Source organism: Ascidiella aspersa, chromosome 6 (assembly GCF_963924565.1).
Source record: "Ascidiella aspersa chromosome 6, kaAscAspe10.2, whole genome shotgun sequence".
Taxonomy (NCBI): Eukaryota; Metazoa; Chordata; class Ascidiacea; order Phlebobranchia; family Ascidiidae; genus Ascidiella; species Ascidiella aspersa.
Genome location: NC_139452.1, coordinates 22,628,651 through 22,644,712, shown reverse-complemented (window position 1 = coordinate 22,644,712; position 16,062 = coordinate 22,628,651). Strand labels below are relative to the sequence as shown.

At 34.0% G+C, this 16,062-nt stretch overlaps 1 protein-coding gene across 1 annotated transcript; it reads right to left on the bottom strand.

Moving 5' to 3' along the window:
• Positions 1-671: 671 nt before the first annotated feature.
• LOC146140825 (uncharacterized) lies at positions 672-12,476 on the bottom strand. The gene is made up of 16 exons (XM_083391902.1): positions 12,252-12,476; positions 11,552-11,716; positions 11,016-11,177; positions 9,468-9,638; positions 9,233-9,340; positions 9,041-9,162; positions 8,154-8,236; positions 7,359-7,425; positions 6,302-6,391; positions 5,458-5,589; positions 4,867-4,945; positions 4,681-4,774; positions 3,960-3,996; positions 3,600-3,705; positions 3,238-3,362; positions 672-2,149 (listed from the first exon to the last, which is right to left on the bottom strand). Exons 1-16 carry the CDS (start codon positions 12,399-12,401, stop codon positions 1,645-1,647), a joined length of 2,196 nt encoding a protein of 731 aa, XP_083248028.1. The 5' UTR covers positions 12,402-12,476; the 3' UTR covers positions 672-1,644.
• Between the last annotated feature and the right edge of the window lie 3,586 nt (positions 12,477-16,062).

Below are 16,062 nucleotides of genomic sequence, written 5' to 3'. Positions count from 1 at the left end.
ATAGCCTACGGGAAACAATGAAAAAGTATTCAATCCGTTTACCAACGATACAGTTGTGTGGAACATATGGTCATAATCAACATTTGGAAAATTGGAGATTTTATTGGTAAAATGGAGCTGTCAAGGCACTTCAGTGTGCAGTTTAATACGACGACGTTGCTGATTTTGATTACTTATATAATACTAAATGATGCACAAGCGATAAAAAAAGGTAAAATGGTCCAACACTCCTGACAGCCTAATTACTCAACTCGCGTACACGCTTTTGTATTATGAATTGTAAACGCTGAACCACTCTTTGCAAGAATCCGAAGTACACCATTTGCTAATGGAATCTATTTATTCTTAAACCTCGCAGTAAATCTTCTGGTGTGTCGGTATCGATAAGTATCGACTGATTATAGCCTACAAACCCAGAAAGGTTACCAAGGAAAACTTTAGTCTATTCCAAAGTTTAAATCGTACGTATACTATACACACGCGTAGTAATTGGTAAAGATCAACGGAAGTTGATCTCGTTTTGTCTTTCGACGAATTATTGGTTCGGCATCCTAAACACTGACTGAAATACTTTACAATCTTTACATGCTACGGCAACAAACACTAACCGAGTTCTTAGATTAACACTAAATTATGTAACACTATATATTTATTACATGATTAGACATTACGTTATAGAAATCTTTTAAAAAAATTAAAGCTTTGTTCACAGTGAGCATTAAAACACCACATTAATAAACAATACATCTTGGCAACAAGCTATAACTGAATTATAAGGTATAAAAATATAGTAATTTCTTTTACAAGCAAAAAAAGGCCAAGAAAAGCATTCGAGCGCCGACGAAGAAATAACATAGCAAGCTAACAGCTAAACACTATAGCTAGAGCGAAAGAGGTTTCATACATAAAAAATAGGGGTAACACGATTTTTGTACAGGCCTTGAAATGTTCATTCAAATTTGCACAAGTAATTGATGGGACCGTCTTTTCCTTTTCAGTTATACAACTTTTTTGGGGACGACATGCAAACACGAGAACAAATCAAGTCCTGTTTCTGCTATACTATATGGTAAATAACATACAAAGTTGAGTATGACGGCATCAACATAAAACTATAAAAAAACATGAACTAAAAAGGCATATTTTAATGTTGTTTATGCTTTGTAGACTTATGTTAATCATTATCAAAATAGGTGCAACGTTGTTCCTAAAAACGTATAAAAGATATGGACGGTATTGTGTATAGTGCTGTAAAGTTACTGTGTACCAAATAAGAGCGTTAGACTGTCCATACTACGAACCACAAAAACCTCATACTTATAAAAGAAATTGAAAATATCGCATGCTTCTAAAAACTCGGAACTTAAAATTAAATCAACAGGATGCGTTTTGAAGAATCAACAAAGTACGTAACGTTTAAGCGCGATTTCTGCGGTAACTTAAAACTAACCAACGATTTCAACTCAGCGACGCAAAGCACAATAGTACAACGCCCACACGACGGCATTATCAAACTCAACACTTGGATTTATAGAGAAGTGAAGCCTTCTGACTCGGAAAGTGCATAACTCAACGAAGCTAGGATGGAAACAAACTTATTGTGATGGAAAGCTCGTTGAACAACAGTTCGACACAACATTTACCTCAAACCCATTGCGGTTGCGGTTCTGAGAATCGGCTGTCGCGTGAATGCTTGTAGGCGGATCTCCTAAACGCCGAGTCGGCCTGGCCGAACGGGTAGGGCTGACGTACGGGCTCGGAAATCGGCTCGGCGGGCGCAGACGTAAAGGTTTGCCGGGGTTCTTCGGGTTGTCGCCTCCTCCGTGACTGCTGCTGTCCACTGAATACCTCGTCCTGGGCCTGGTACAAATAAGCGTCCTTATAGCTTTTGCTGAGGTCGCACGAAACCGGGCGTCTGGTCGCCGAACGCGAGCGACGCGACGACGATTCAACAGCCCGACTTTGAAGCTTCGAATCTTCGCCCTTATTGTTGTTATTGTACGAGCTGTTGTCGTTGTTGTTGTTGCCGTTTTCCGACGAGAGCAGGTCTTCGGAGTGGCGTCTACTCTTCTCGTAGCTAAAGATGCGAGGTTTATGGTGCGACACCGGGGTTGGGATTCGCGAGCGCCGATCGGGCGCGTCCCGTCTGCTTAAAAAGACGGAGAGTTTTGCGTGATTGGTGTGAAACTCGAGTTTATCGACTATCCAATAGGTCAGGGGTGTCCAACTCAAACATGCGGACGTGCCAATTTTTATCTTATAACTTTTTTCCGTGCCACAGTTTAGCAACTATTTATTTCTAATATTAAAAGCGCTTTTATACAAAAAATGAAAACAGCATAATGTTATAATATCATTAGTTGTTTGTTGTCGTAATTGCTGGAATTGTTTTGTCTTGTGAATAAACAATGGCAATTGGTTGTATAACAAATTTAGCTATTTTGACAATTGGCTGTATTTTGGGGGGCTTGCGTGCCATTTTTTAGTAAGTCCTCATATTGGACACCCCTGCTATAGGTCCCTTCCGTTTAAAACAAGTAGCATCCACGGTATATTACGAACCAACAGCATAGTTTTATAGTATGATGCAAGTTCGTGATTGAGAAAAAATCGTGAAATAACCGATTGATTGGCCATATTTTAAACTTTATAAACATTCTAGAACCCTGTTAATTTGGTTTAATTTTAACCGTTTTTAAGGTACGCTCACTCGTAAACAGCAATGTTATATATATATATATATATTTCTACATAGGGAAGGTTTTACTTTTCAGGACATGGTAATAACGGAATTGGGATGACGAATGATTTCTTTTGCCAACGAACTAGCGCGAACAATAACCGTCCAGCCTTGGTAACTTTCTAGAGTTAATTTCAGATAACAATCAGGAACTGATTACGATTTCCCAGAACGGTAGAAACCAAGATTAGACACAGTCTGGTTCTAATTCTAAAATCTGTCAATAGTTTTCCTATTACAAACATACACATTTATCCATTGTAAACTGTTCTTCCGGCAAAATTAAAAAAAAATCCGAATAATTATTTTACAATTGAAACAATGCCTGGGAGCAAAAGTATATTTATACACCTTTATCTTTAACACAAAATAAATATATTCCTTTACATAATTATGTTAAACGAAACTAATGAACCTGAACTGCAAAATGCATGTGAAATCAAATCTCTACTTCTTGCTAGTGTAAATTTATAAAAAAAACATTTGAAACGCCTTACTTGTCTTTTCTAGGTTTGACCAGGGTTCCAGAAGAGGACGACGATGTTCTTGTTCTGTTTGTTTGCATGTGAAGAGCAACTTCCAAATCTTCCTCACTTGATGTTGACAAAGTGTGCTGGCCCATCTGATAATGTTATGAAAGATGTTTTGTCAAATTCGTCAAATTATGAACGATTTATACCCGAGAGCCTATTACATGTTTACGTTTTTAGCTTTCTAAAATGTTAAAGTTGATTTAACACTGATTGGATGTCAAAAAAGTTAAAGAACAGTTTTGTACCAGTTCACACACAAGCAAAATATTCTAACCAGTGGTTAAGTTCAAACTCATTAGCAATACAAGAGAAAAATTACAGCATACCTTTTCTTGAAAAATTGATAGAGAGGCCTGGTTTTGAAGACATTCCCGCTCTAAAGCCGCAAGTATGTCTCTCTCCGATTTGCTTATATCCATTGAAGGGCCATTTCTGTAGACATATCAATATGCTTAAAAATCACTTGTGATGATAAAAGTTCGTTTTCGGCGTACTAATGTCAGCAAAATACATTACACAATGTTACCACACATTGATAGTTGATCATACACAAACAGATAACGTACTCAGTAATAACACTGTTTGATGGCAAATTCTCTCTAACGGTTACTATCTAATAAAATCCAAAGCACATTTCATTAAGAGGAAGTTCTTTTAGCTTCCCTATTTACTTCATTCAATCTTACCTAGTAGGTTCAATAGGATTCGTTGGCAATGAGGTCCCTGCAAAAAACAGATTGGAAGTTACAAAAAAACAAATAAAGTTAGCAAACCAAAATAAAAATACTTACAAATTTCGAAATTAAAGAAATAAAAAAAAAAGATAAATGACAAAAATTGGTTTAAATGAGCAATTTGACATAACAAACTATCGACAAGGAACAAGCCATTGCAAGTGCACTTCGATCCGGGTATATGATTATTGATATCCTCTTCTTTTACTATGATAAATCGTTAACGACAATTCGCGCAACCACAAAAATAAAACAAACAAGCGCATAATATGGTAAAAAGTCCTACGCTTTCCATAGTCCAGTAAAAGATCCAATTCGGTCATACGAGATCTATGTTGATGCATTGACATAAAAGGCATGTTAATGTTAAATTAGTGTTGAAAATCAATCAGGTAGGAGGAAGAGTCGCAGTCGGCGTGCCAAAATTTTTGGCGAGTGTTATTTCGCCAGGGCGAGTGCTGATTGGCAAACTCTCGTCAACAGGCGAGTGCATTTTTTACCTTATGTAGAGACGAGAAGAGCGATAGAAAAAATCTGCACTTTTGGAATTTTATTATTGTTAGGTTCTTATATGTACTTATTGTCCTTTTATATAACCCAACTACTGGTATAAAATAAGTTGTTCAAGAAATGTTCATCCATATTAAGCAAATCATTTAACTCAGTGGCTTACTTGTTCTGGTTGGCGAAAGTTTTGGTGGATATGTGCTGCCAAGCTGTTTAGTGGGGCTGCTGAACACGCTCTTTGATCTTGTGCTTGTAGGTGTCTGTAATAGTAAGCATTGCTCAATATATGCACCAATAGCAACACTTTATTTTACGATTTATTCGTTTGGCAGTCGAATTTTATGTAACTCACTGCTTTTTTCTGTGAAGTACGCGAAGTTCTCGGTGTATTCACAGTAATTTTAGGACTGGCATCTCTTGCGGTTGAAGGCCTAAAGAAACGAAGCAGGTTATAGTAAGGCTCCCGGTGTACGGTTATAGTAAGGCTCCCGGTGTACGGTTATAGTAAGGCTCCCGGTGTACGGTTATAGTAAGGCTCCCGGTGTACGGTTATAGTAAGGCTCCCGGTGTACGGTTATAGTAAGGCTCCCGGTGTACGGTTATAGTAAGGCTCCCGGTGTACGGTTATAGTAAGGCTCCCGGTGTACGGTTATAGTAAGGTTTGGAGTATTCTGACTGGATTTCCTTTTAAAAGCTCTACTCGTAGTTCATTATAAGTACTGATTGATCGCCATCGACATGTTGGCCAACCCTGCTTTATAATATATTAGGCTGAGTAAATAATCTGAACAAATGAAAATTTATACAGCGTTTTTTGTGGTCACCGGGCACGGGTATTATCACCTTAGTCTGTAAGTCCTTTTATTTATTTTTTTAATGATTTAACACTTTAATTACACGGTAGTAAAGTACACTAAAAATGGTATGCATAAACAGGCCAAACCTGGAACTTGTGGTTTGTGAGCTACGTTTAACATTGTGCGCCCCAGTGCGATTACGCTGGACTAGTAGGGCATCATCCTGATGATCGGTGGGTCTCGTTCGGATTGGTGGAGTGCTTTTCGGTCTGCTGAGTCTAAAAATATGTACAATTTTTTTTTTGTTAAATATAATCCTTGCGATGTGTAATAATGGATAATGGTTGCAAAGGTTTGTACAAAAACAAAAATGCATGGCTCAGTCGGTCCTTAACCATTGTGATCGCTATAGGGTGTCATTACAATTATTTGTCATTATGTGTTATTGCATCTTATAAGTAAGATTGTCGAAGTGAACTATTATAGTTGACAGATGTTATTCACTTGTCTAAAGATAAAAATTATGTCAGTGAGTCACAAATTTCATAAGACTGGTATCTACTAAAGGTAAAAAAATAATTTTACAGGTTCGGTGTACAAAAAACTAAAATCTTTCTTAGAATTAAACTTTTAAAAATTCTGGACTCTTTTAACATGCAGCTTAACTAAATGGTCACCTATTTTAACATAACATACACATAGGTTTGTATTTGCTGTTTTTGTAATGTAACAATAACGTACTATTGCGATGTATTAACAAACCTAAATAAATTGGTTTGTAGTAGTATCGATGCAATTTCCTGAGTGTTGATGTAATTTCCTCACATTAAACATAAATATAAAAACAAGGTAGGCCATACCTCAAGATACTAATCAAAGCCATCAATTTGGTGTGGCAGTAAATTGACATCTATTTGTATTTTAAAACTGTACTACTCGCAACCTTTCAGATGCTTTGCAATTACATACAAAAACAGATTTTTAACATACCTGTTAAAAACGCTATGTTGGTGTTCACTTAAACGATAATTAGTTCTTGGTTGAGGATTGACAGGGGTTACAGAAGAGTTTCTCAGCTTTCTACAAAAAAGAGAGTTTTAACACGTCAAAGCAAGGCCATGACACATTGCAAAAAGAATTTGTATATTTTCTTATTTAAAATATCAGAACATATAAATTGCATGATCACAACAAAAATCGTATATATTCAAAGCTACAACACTTAATATTTCCCAACATTCTTTTATTAATGATTCTCAAGTACTCAGTTTCAAAGGGGTCACATGCCCTAACTTTTGTAAATTAGAGCAGTGCTCTCTTCTTCCATTGTCCACCTTGAATAACTGATTAATAAACTACTATACGTCACAAATAGTAATAACTTTTCGATTCAACACAAATAGTAATAAAAAGTTGTTCTCCACTAAACTAAATTAGTGCACACATGTGCTAAAGCCATGTCTGTTTTGACTAAATCTGTGCACAGAACCATATTTTTTCACTGTTATGTGCCTTGATTGTTTCACTGTAATTTTTTAATTTATGTATTTTTTTATTTTATTGTTTTTTCTCTTATGATAGATAGTAAGCCCGTAGCTTCTGGTGGCTTTAAATGGGTTACAAACACTGTTTTGAATTGCCTAAGGTATTGCCAAAGCTTTATTCAAATAATTATGTTAGATTTTATATCATAACATTCAAAAGATACAAAACAAAAGGCCCAACAATTTTGGTACCATGTATCAAAATATAAATTGTTTTCAAAACAAATTGGTACAAAGCATGAATACCAGATTTTGTTGGTATAAATTGTCGGGCAACCCCCAATATCTAATTTTACTTTTATAATGTTTTGCTGAACATGTGTATACAAGCTGAAGAAACTTGGCAGACTTACAAGAATGTATAAATGATTATCTGTTTGAGCTACCTATATTGCAACAAACTTATATTTTACATCTAAAACAATAGCATAACTGTTATTTACAATGAACCAATATGATAAGCAGTGTGATAAAAAACATGTAAATTCTCTATAGCTACTTACGTTATTGGTTGCGTTGAACTAAGGTTAATGCTTAGCCTGTTTGTCTGAGGTTGGTCATTCGTAACACCTAAACAACAAGTTATTTAGACTCTATCTAAAGTTAAAACAATTAGTTGTTTTTGTTAGCATTTATGTAGGCTTGGAAGGTATCACACACTTTTGAGCTGTATGGATAAGCTGTGAATTACCTGGAAATACCCTTGAACATTTTAGTTTGTTTATACACAGGGTAACACATGTTTGTTTCCCATACTCCATTTTTTGACTTTTAATTGAAATAAGCCTTTTTACCCCCTTTCAGTCCAGTTAAGTATAAAAAAGTAATTTGGTAGTTATGCATTTATTATTTTGTTGTACAATCATTTGAAATATAAGTTTATATATACTCGTTTGAAAACAAGTAGCTGATGTAGAGGTAGGTATTCCACATTTTCTTTATTAAAATTTTTGAAATCGCCTGAATTATAGTAATTGGTTATTTCTAAATGTACTACTAATAATATATGTAAGCTATTGACAAGTTTAAATAGAAAATAGTTTTACATACAGACAAGATAAACATATCTAAATCAGAATTCTGCTATTTATTATATTTACAAGCAAGCACGCTTTTTTGTTATCTCTTGGGAATAGTGTGCCACTTGCAATGACACAATGTGTCACAGGATGGCCAATAGTGGTTTATACAGTACCTTGGGGAACAAAAGCAAATCTTCAAATCTTTACAGTGTCAGATATAGCATAGTAGTTAGATCCAATTATATTCATGTTAAAACACACCAGATGAAATCTTACTTATGCTCTTTTTTTTGGGTGATGGATCTCTTGATGGCACTGATTGCCTTCCGTAAGAACTGGATTGCACAGACCGACTGGGTCTAACAAAAGTATACGAGTAGTAAAGTTTATTGCATAAAAATAAAATTTAAACAAAATTCTCAACTTTTACTATTGTTCTTGGGTGTTTTTGCATAAGTGGATTTATACAATGGTGTCTTTGACAAAAAAATTTGTTATTACAGAACTAAATCACTTAAAAAATAGTAAATAAATATGGATCAGGCTACCACACATCTACATAATAACCAGTCCGAGAGAGTGACTATTTTTGGGACAAGAGAATATTAATAATATTACAAATACATTTCGCGAAATATCCAAGTAGTGGCAAACGTTTTTGCTTGAAATATATATTGTTTTGTTTAAAAACTTAAGATAATAGTGCCTAATATCCATGTCATATAAAAACATACATATGCCTGTTAAATAGGCATTACAAGATGGGAATGAATAATACAGGCAATGTGGTTTTCTGGGAAAAATTAAGAAACTGCATCACTTAATATAACAAATATGAAAAATGTGGAAAAAATGGAACAATTTCGGGTTCATGCTTTTACTTAACGGCAACAGTAACATATCTATATAATATGTAATGTCAATTGTTACTACAAATTCTCTAATGGATTTTACTTTAAATGTATTGCAGCTAAATCTAAATGTGTACAGTACAGATTAAAACTCACAAGGTAAAGAGCAATGTTTGAATTTTTGCTAAAAAAAATCGAGTTGCACCCATATACTAAAACACTGTCAAGGGTAATATCGAAGGAAGAAAATTGTTGGCATAAATCTACACCTAATACAAAGGTTAAAAACAAACTGTATAGAATACCAATTACCTTGGCGAAATACTCTTTTCAACTTTATGTCTTTGGCAGCGACAAGGATCATGTTTGTTGAGGTAATGTTCCAAAGTGTCCCAGCCACCTCCAACTCTGACCATAACGTGTTGCCTCAAGATCTGGTATGAGCAATAATGTTGGAATGCATGGAATATTCATTGAACATTCAAATAGCATGACTTTACATACCCGCAAAAAGATAACATTTTTAGAGTCACCGACTTTGTATTTTCCATCTGATACTTTGATCATAGGAAATTGGCTGGGGCAAGTACACATTCCCAAGATATATTGGACCTAAACAGAATAAAATTAAAACAAACAGAAATAAAATATTGACAGAACAAAATGTTGCTAAACAGAATAAAAAGTAGAAACAATGTTAACAGGAAACAATTGATGGGTCAAAAGAAAATATTTGTACCATTTCGTCGAGGGATTTAAAGTCACATGGAATATTTTGTTTTCGTGGTTTAGATGGTGCAACATTCATTTTCTGTTGGTTTTTTTCCTCTTCAATTTCTTGATCAATATCTTGCTCCATTTGAACTAAAACGGGGGCAGGTATTCCAAAGCGACTTCCTCTTCGAGCCACCTGCCAAAACAATTGCAATATAAGAAAATGGAATGAATATCATAGTAGCTGTAATAAAAAATATATATTTTAACATAGCCCTGTTCAGCAGTTGTTATCATGAATTTTTATTTAATTGAGATGAAACATTTGAAGTGATAGTATATATATTATAGCAGTATTTTTAAGCTTTTATGGCTGGCGGCGCCCCTCAGAAATAATAATTCTATTGCTGCATTCCTATAAGATTTTCCATAGGTAATTTAATAGAATATCACAATAAACAGAACTGAAACAACCCACAACCACTCACAATGTAGGGAGTTATAATTGGAATTATTTCACTCTAATCTTACACAAAAAGTTGTAAGAGTTGAGCGAAAATCTCTGTGTTGTGGTACCCTCAAGTATTAGAAAAGGCACCCCGGATGATAACCACTGTATTATATCGTTAGTGCTTTACTTTTAGTGCTGCTGTTGACTTTACATTACTTTTAGTGCTGTTGTTGAGTTTTGTAAAATGTTTAATTGCCTTAAAACCAGTAGTTACTTTATTGGTAAAGATGTTTAACAACTACATAAATGTTTCCTTATCTTGGGTTAACATAAGTTACAACTTATACTTGAATGGCACACATTCAGTGTTATATATACCACCAAACAAATAGGCTTGAACAAATAGGTGAAGGCAAATATGCTAAATCTTTCTGACAACAATACATTTTATGGTGACGCTTTCCCCAATGACGTCCAGTCACTCCAGCGGCTATAGTAATTTACAACACAAACACATTTGTGTGCTAACTTTTGTTTGGACAGTAAACTTTGGCCACACAATGGCTTAAAGCAACAGAATTGTACTTGTATAGCGCAAGAAAGTTTTGACTAAAGTTGAATATATACATATTTCTCAGATGTGTGGCTAAAAATGTTTTTTTAATTCAAAAAAGTATTTTGACCTGTAGGGATTTGAAATTTAGTTATTGGTAGTCTCTTTGTGGTTTTAAAAATATTCTGTTGGATTTTGAAAGTTCAACTAAATTTTTAATTTTTGTTTTAAACCTGGTGATTCTAATGTACAACTATTTTGAGCTGAGTTAGGAAAAAACTATTAACAACCCCAGCCGCATCGTTTCAAAATAAAAAGGTGTTTTGCTTATAAAAATCATCAAGTTTCACACGGGGATCAATAAAACATTCATTTATTTTTTATTTTTTTATTTTTTTTTATATTTTATGTCTAATTTTATAAAAAAAGCATAACAACCTAAAGAGAGTAAGTGTTTCAAATATGCTATTTATATGAAGATCTATTACTACTTTTTATGACAAACATATTAAAATACTTTTTGTGTGACATAAATGACACATATATATATCTATACAACATATATATACCTCTAGCAGACACAATATCACATTCTTTTCATTGAATCGCAAAACAAGATCATTGGTTTCAAACATGATGCTTTCTGGAATCGACAATTCTTTCCGGCACCAGCCAATAAAACTAGCAATGTTATCTCGAGCGAAGAAGCTAGCGGCACGCACAAATTTTCCCTATAAATAATACAAAAATATTTAGAACATGGAGAAGCATACATCATAAGTAAAACAACATCCTGAATATAATTTTTAAACAACTTTTTAGATAAAAATTATTATTAAATTATCAAGAAAAAAGTTATATTTTACAATAATTTAATCTACAAACACTTAAGTATATTCACAAGGTTTTAAGGGTGTGATTTGAATAGCCTAACAACAGAAGATGGTAATAAACTGGCACATTCAACAAAAGAAATACTCCATCCAACATAAACCAGTAAACAATGGAGAAGCTTATAATAAGTTACTTTTATTTAATTATATGACTTTGGTGGCTACTTGCATTTTTTAGGACTACATATAATTATAAAATAGTCTAAACTTACCTGATTATAGTTTAACTTCTGTGTTGGAATACTTAGATTACTATGGTTGACATTGATAAAATAGTTGGCACAAGTTGTTATATTATTTGCATGTTGGCAGAGCAGCGTACCATTTTCCAAACATTCAAAAAAGTTTGTAACATTAATATCCACAGCATAGAGGTTCTGAAAAAAATGGAAATTTATTTAAACAAGTCCCAAAAACATAAAAAGTGCAGCAACACAGAACAAGCTTATTTATAATAGGGGTTCTCAAACTGTGGTCCAAGGACACCTTAACTAGTTTTAAGGGGTACATGAAAGTCCAATTGAAATATTAGTGTATATTTAAGAAGTAATGAAGTTTTTTTAAGAAGGAATCCAATTTTTTTTTGTCTTATTATGACGTAAATTTGTGACGTCATTTTTGATTTTATTTGCCTACCGTGGTCAACGCGAGGCAAAAAATTTTTAGGGGGCTGCATTAAAAAAAGTTGAAGAACCCCTGATTTTACCTATAGAAAAAAAAGTTTGTGTATCGTACTGTCATGTCTGTTTTCTACAAATTAAAAATATCCTTAGTGTAAAGTGTGCCCACTAGTAGGAAAACAAATTCTGAAAATCAACACACAAATACAGCAATTATTTTTTTTAGTATCCAATGCTAGTTAAACTTTTCAACAAGTATATACTGCTAATAAAAGAAAGAGTCTGAATGTACCTTTAACCAATCAGCAAGGTCTTCACGCATGGCATAGAGATATGCTTGATTGGTGCTATAGGAGCGAATACTCTGATTAGCAGCATGACTGATGACCGTTGTACCGCCTTCTTTGGCTGTATCCCCATTTCTTGACATTGATGTCCTCATGTTCTTAACATTTGGCTAGACACATGCTTCTAAGCATTTCAGTGATGCACCACCTCAAACAGTAAAGTTACATAAACTATAACACCCCTGTTGCAAAAGCCAAAGTAGTTTAGATCGAAATAACAAATAAAAATATTTTTTTACTAAAATTGCAGTATACATATATTTAATGTTTTCTATACTTATTATAGAAAAGCATAAAAGTTTACTAACACTTATGTAGGTTTGTTATAAGGTTCTTTCTTACTTACTGAAGCAAGAGTTATTTGTACCAAAAAAAATATGCCTCTTTATTGTTTTTTATCAAATTGCTTGTGCTTGCAAAGTTTGGTTGGCACAATTTAATACGATTGATTTCTACATTTAATATTTTACTTGTAAAAATATTGTTTAAAGTTTTGTTTTATTATCTATTACCTTTTAATTAAAAAATAGTGGACCATGAGGATAAATTTATATCTAACAATTTGTTGGTTAACACACAACTTACAATTGTTTGTGGTGTCAAATATTTCATACTCTTTTGTGATACCAATACCCAATATTTGCAAAAAAGTATGACAGTCCTTATTACAAATAATGTCATTACTATGGTAAATCAGGGAATGGAACCAGGCCATTATCGGTTTTGTGCTAATATTTTTTCCGAATCTGAACCGTACTTACCATAAAAAATGTTTACATTATTGGTCACATCATGATAGCTGCTTTGGAAAAAAATCATTAAATCTTAGATCTATAATGTCAGTTGAAAAACTTTAATTATTCTATTCATTTGTCGACAAGCAGTTTTAGGCATCTAGTTTGATTTTAAACCTGAACGAGTACTGGATTCTAAAAAAATCTTAAAAGTCAAATGGTTTGCTGAGGGCTAAACATGCACAAATAAATAAAACAAAATTTACTAAGGCTATGTTAAACAAACTTTCTAGTCTTGATTTTCCGAAACGATCTTACAGCAGTCAGAAAGCGTTGTTTAATTCGTCTGCACTCTGCACCCACATTCCTTAGCTTAATTTTAACCAACAGTGCAGTAAAAGTTCTGTAAACCATCTGTTTTACGTCATCTCTTTTATGCTATTTCAATTACCGAAGTTTTGCAATTAGTCTTATCGCAAACGAGTTTTGCAAATGCACGCTTTTCCATAGTGTGGAAAAAATAATCGGCTTAGCTTGGAGGTTATGGCAACCCAATACCTACGGCTTGCAGCAAACCAATCACAAAACGTTTAACTGTTTCGCTTCGCGTAACATCACTACGGCGTTCGCCCGACCGTGACTAAAAAGGACCAAAATATGAATTAGTTTAAATCAAAGAGATTATAACCATGAGGACAAACTCTCACTTTTGCCTTTTTTCTTTTGCCTTTAAGCAATGCATTCTACTTTCGACAGCCGTCACGGTCTGATTCACAATAAGAAAAACATCACCTTTTCCATTTAAGCCTGTTATAAAAAGTTACGCTTTTGGTGTAATTTGTTGTTTAATGTTCCAATTTAAACCGTTTTCTGTTTACAAAATTGACTTGGTAGGACAGGCAAGGTTATCACGAGTTGCGTGACACTTTCTTAGGACCCAACTGTACATTTTTGAGAGGTGTATTACTGTTAAAATGTACGCGATTGAGCTATGTCGTTGATTTCGGGGCTCTTTCCATTTGGTACGTAGAAAGTAACACAAACAACGGTCTACAAATGCCACATAACGCAACGCTATAATCTCTTTGGTTTAAATAGATCACAGACAAAAGCAAATTATATTATTTTGACTTTTATATAAACTTTGCCTGCTAAGCGGACATAAACTTTATCTACACCTTAAACAAAAATTGCATTTTGTTACTTAGTGTTATAATAAGTTATAACGCTTGACTGCCTGCTTCTCGACGAATTAACGAATATACGATCGTCGTTCTGTGTTGTAAACAAGCCATGTCATTATTAGAACAAGTCAACTTCGAGTCAAGTCATTGACATAAAAATATATTTTTTTGTTTTTACGTGCAGACTAAATATATAACCTTTTATTAAAAAAATTATTTATGAAGACCATGAATTTCTACGAAAGTTATTTGGCATAGGCCTATACTTAAGTCCAAGACTTGAGTAGTCTATAGTTGCCTACAACACTATACGGTTATACGCTAACCTTTACAACCTGACAAAGGTTAGAAAAGGTGACAGAAATCTAACAACAGAACGGGTACATAGGATCAGGCGGTCATATACAGCCGAAAGATAATTTTTTGCTCATTTTAAATACGTAACAATTTGCACCAATTCTTAGTCCGATTTTGGAGAATATTTTAAGCAGGGAGTCGAACTGCTTGACTTTTCCGGGTTTCGGTTCGAAGCAATTTAAAAGTTCCGGTTCAGCTCTGGTTCGACCATTGTTATTTCAAAACCGGGTCATAAAGTTCCGGTTCAGATACAATATAAGTTACGTTAAATCTAAAAATGTGGATCAACAAATATAGAGACTAATGTTTGAATTGTAAGTCAGTTAATCTAAGTTAATTGACGTATTAAAAAAAAGAGCAACTCATTATTGAAACATTTAAAAAATGAAAAAAATCAACGTTTTTTATTCAATATTTAAATTTTTTTCATAAAACTTTAAACATGGCATAACTTGACTTTGTAAAATGTTGTGACGTCTTGTTAGAGTGAACCGCTTATGTTTTCAGATTCGGGTTCGGTTAAGGTTCACGTTCTTTCAAATTATTCATTTCAGTTCCGGATCGGCTCCTTAAAATCTTATAAAATCCGGTTCAGGTTCGGTTACGGTTCGGAAAAAAATTGGCCCAAAACCGGTTAATAAAGTTCCGGTTCGGTTCCGGTTTGACTCCCTGATTTTAAGCAAGGACAGTGTGCTTCCAATGGTACGTTGAAGAATAAATTTGTTTTTGTGATTGCAATTGTTTTGTGATTTGCTTTTATCCAAAAAACGCTTATTTTCGCGTTTTGCATGATATAATTCATTACTTTTAGCCTGCAAACTAAATGGTTTGTGGTGCGGGTCAAAAACCAAAGCGCACCGCGGCCACATATTTTGGTTCCGCAGGCCTCATTTGGAAGAGTAACTTGGGCTACTTAACCAGTGAACTTATTGAACTACTATCATATTTCGTTCTAAAGGCAGAGTTTAAACAGTTAAAAACTATACTGAATTTTCACCCGATCCGTTAGAATATATTGTAGTTCTTAGCAAAAAGGTCTACGACAATTAGGGCATCCAAAGGATCGAAAAGTCTGACTTTTAAACTTTGTGGTCTTAAACAATGCACTAACTTTACTTACCAAATCTGCATAACAAGATTAAGTTAAATAACTTGACCCACCCGAACCCGAACCCAAACGCTAACCAGCAACCTAACTCAAATATTGTGCGTAACAATCCCACATACCCTGGACGAAAAATTATCTTATGCCCACCAGAGTTTGGGCTTTTTCCCCAGCGTTTAAATAATTATTAAATAAACGCACATCATTTGGTTTAGGATTCTGGTTAGCGTTTGGGTTTAGGTAGGTTAGGCTAATTACTATTAATTCTATCTCACATTTTTTTTGTGAACTTTCAGCGAATATTTTCAGTTTATCTATTATGAGAGTTTACCTAATGATCCAATTAGTGCCTTGTCACGACCTCAAGGTCTAAAAG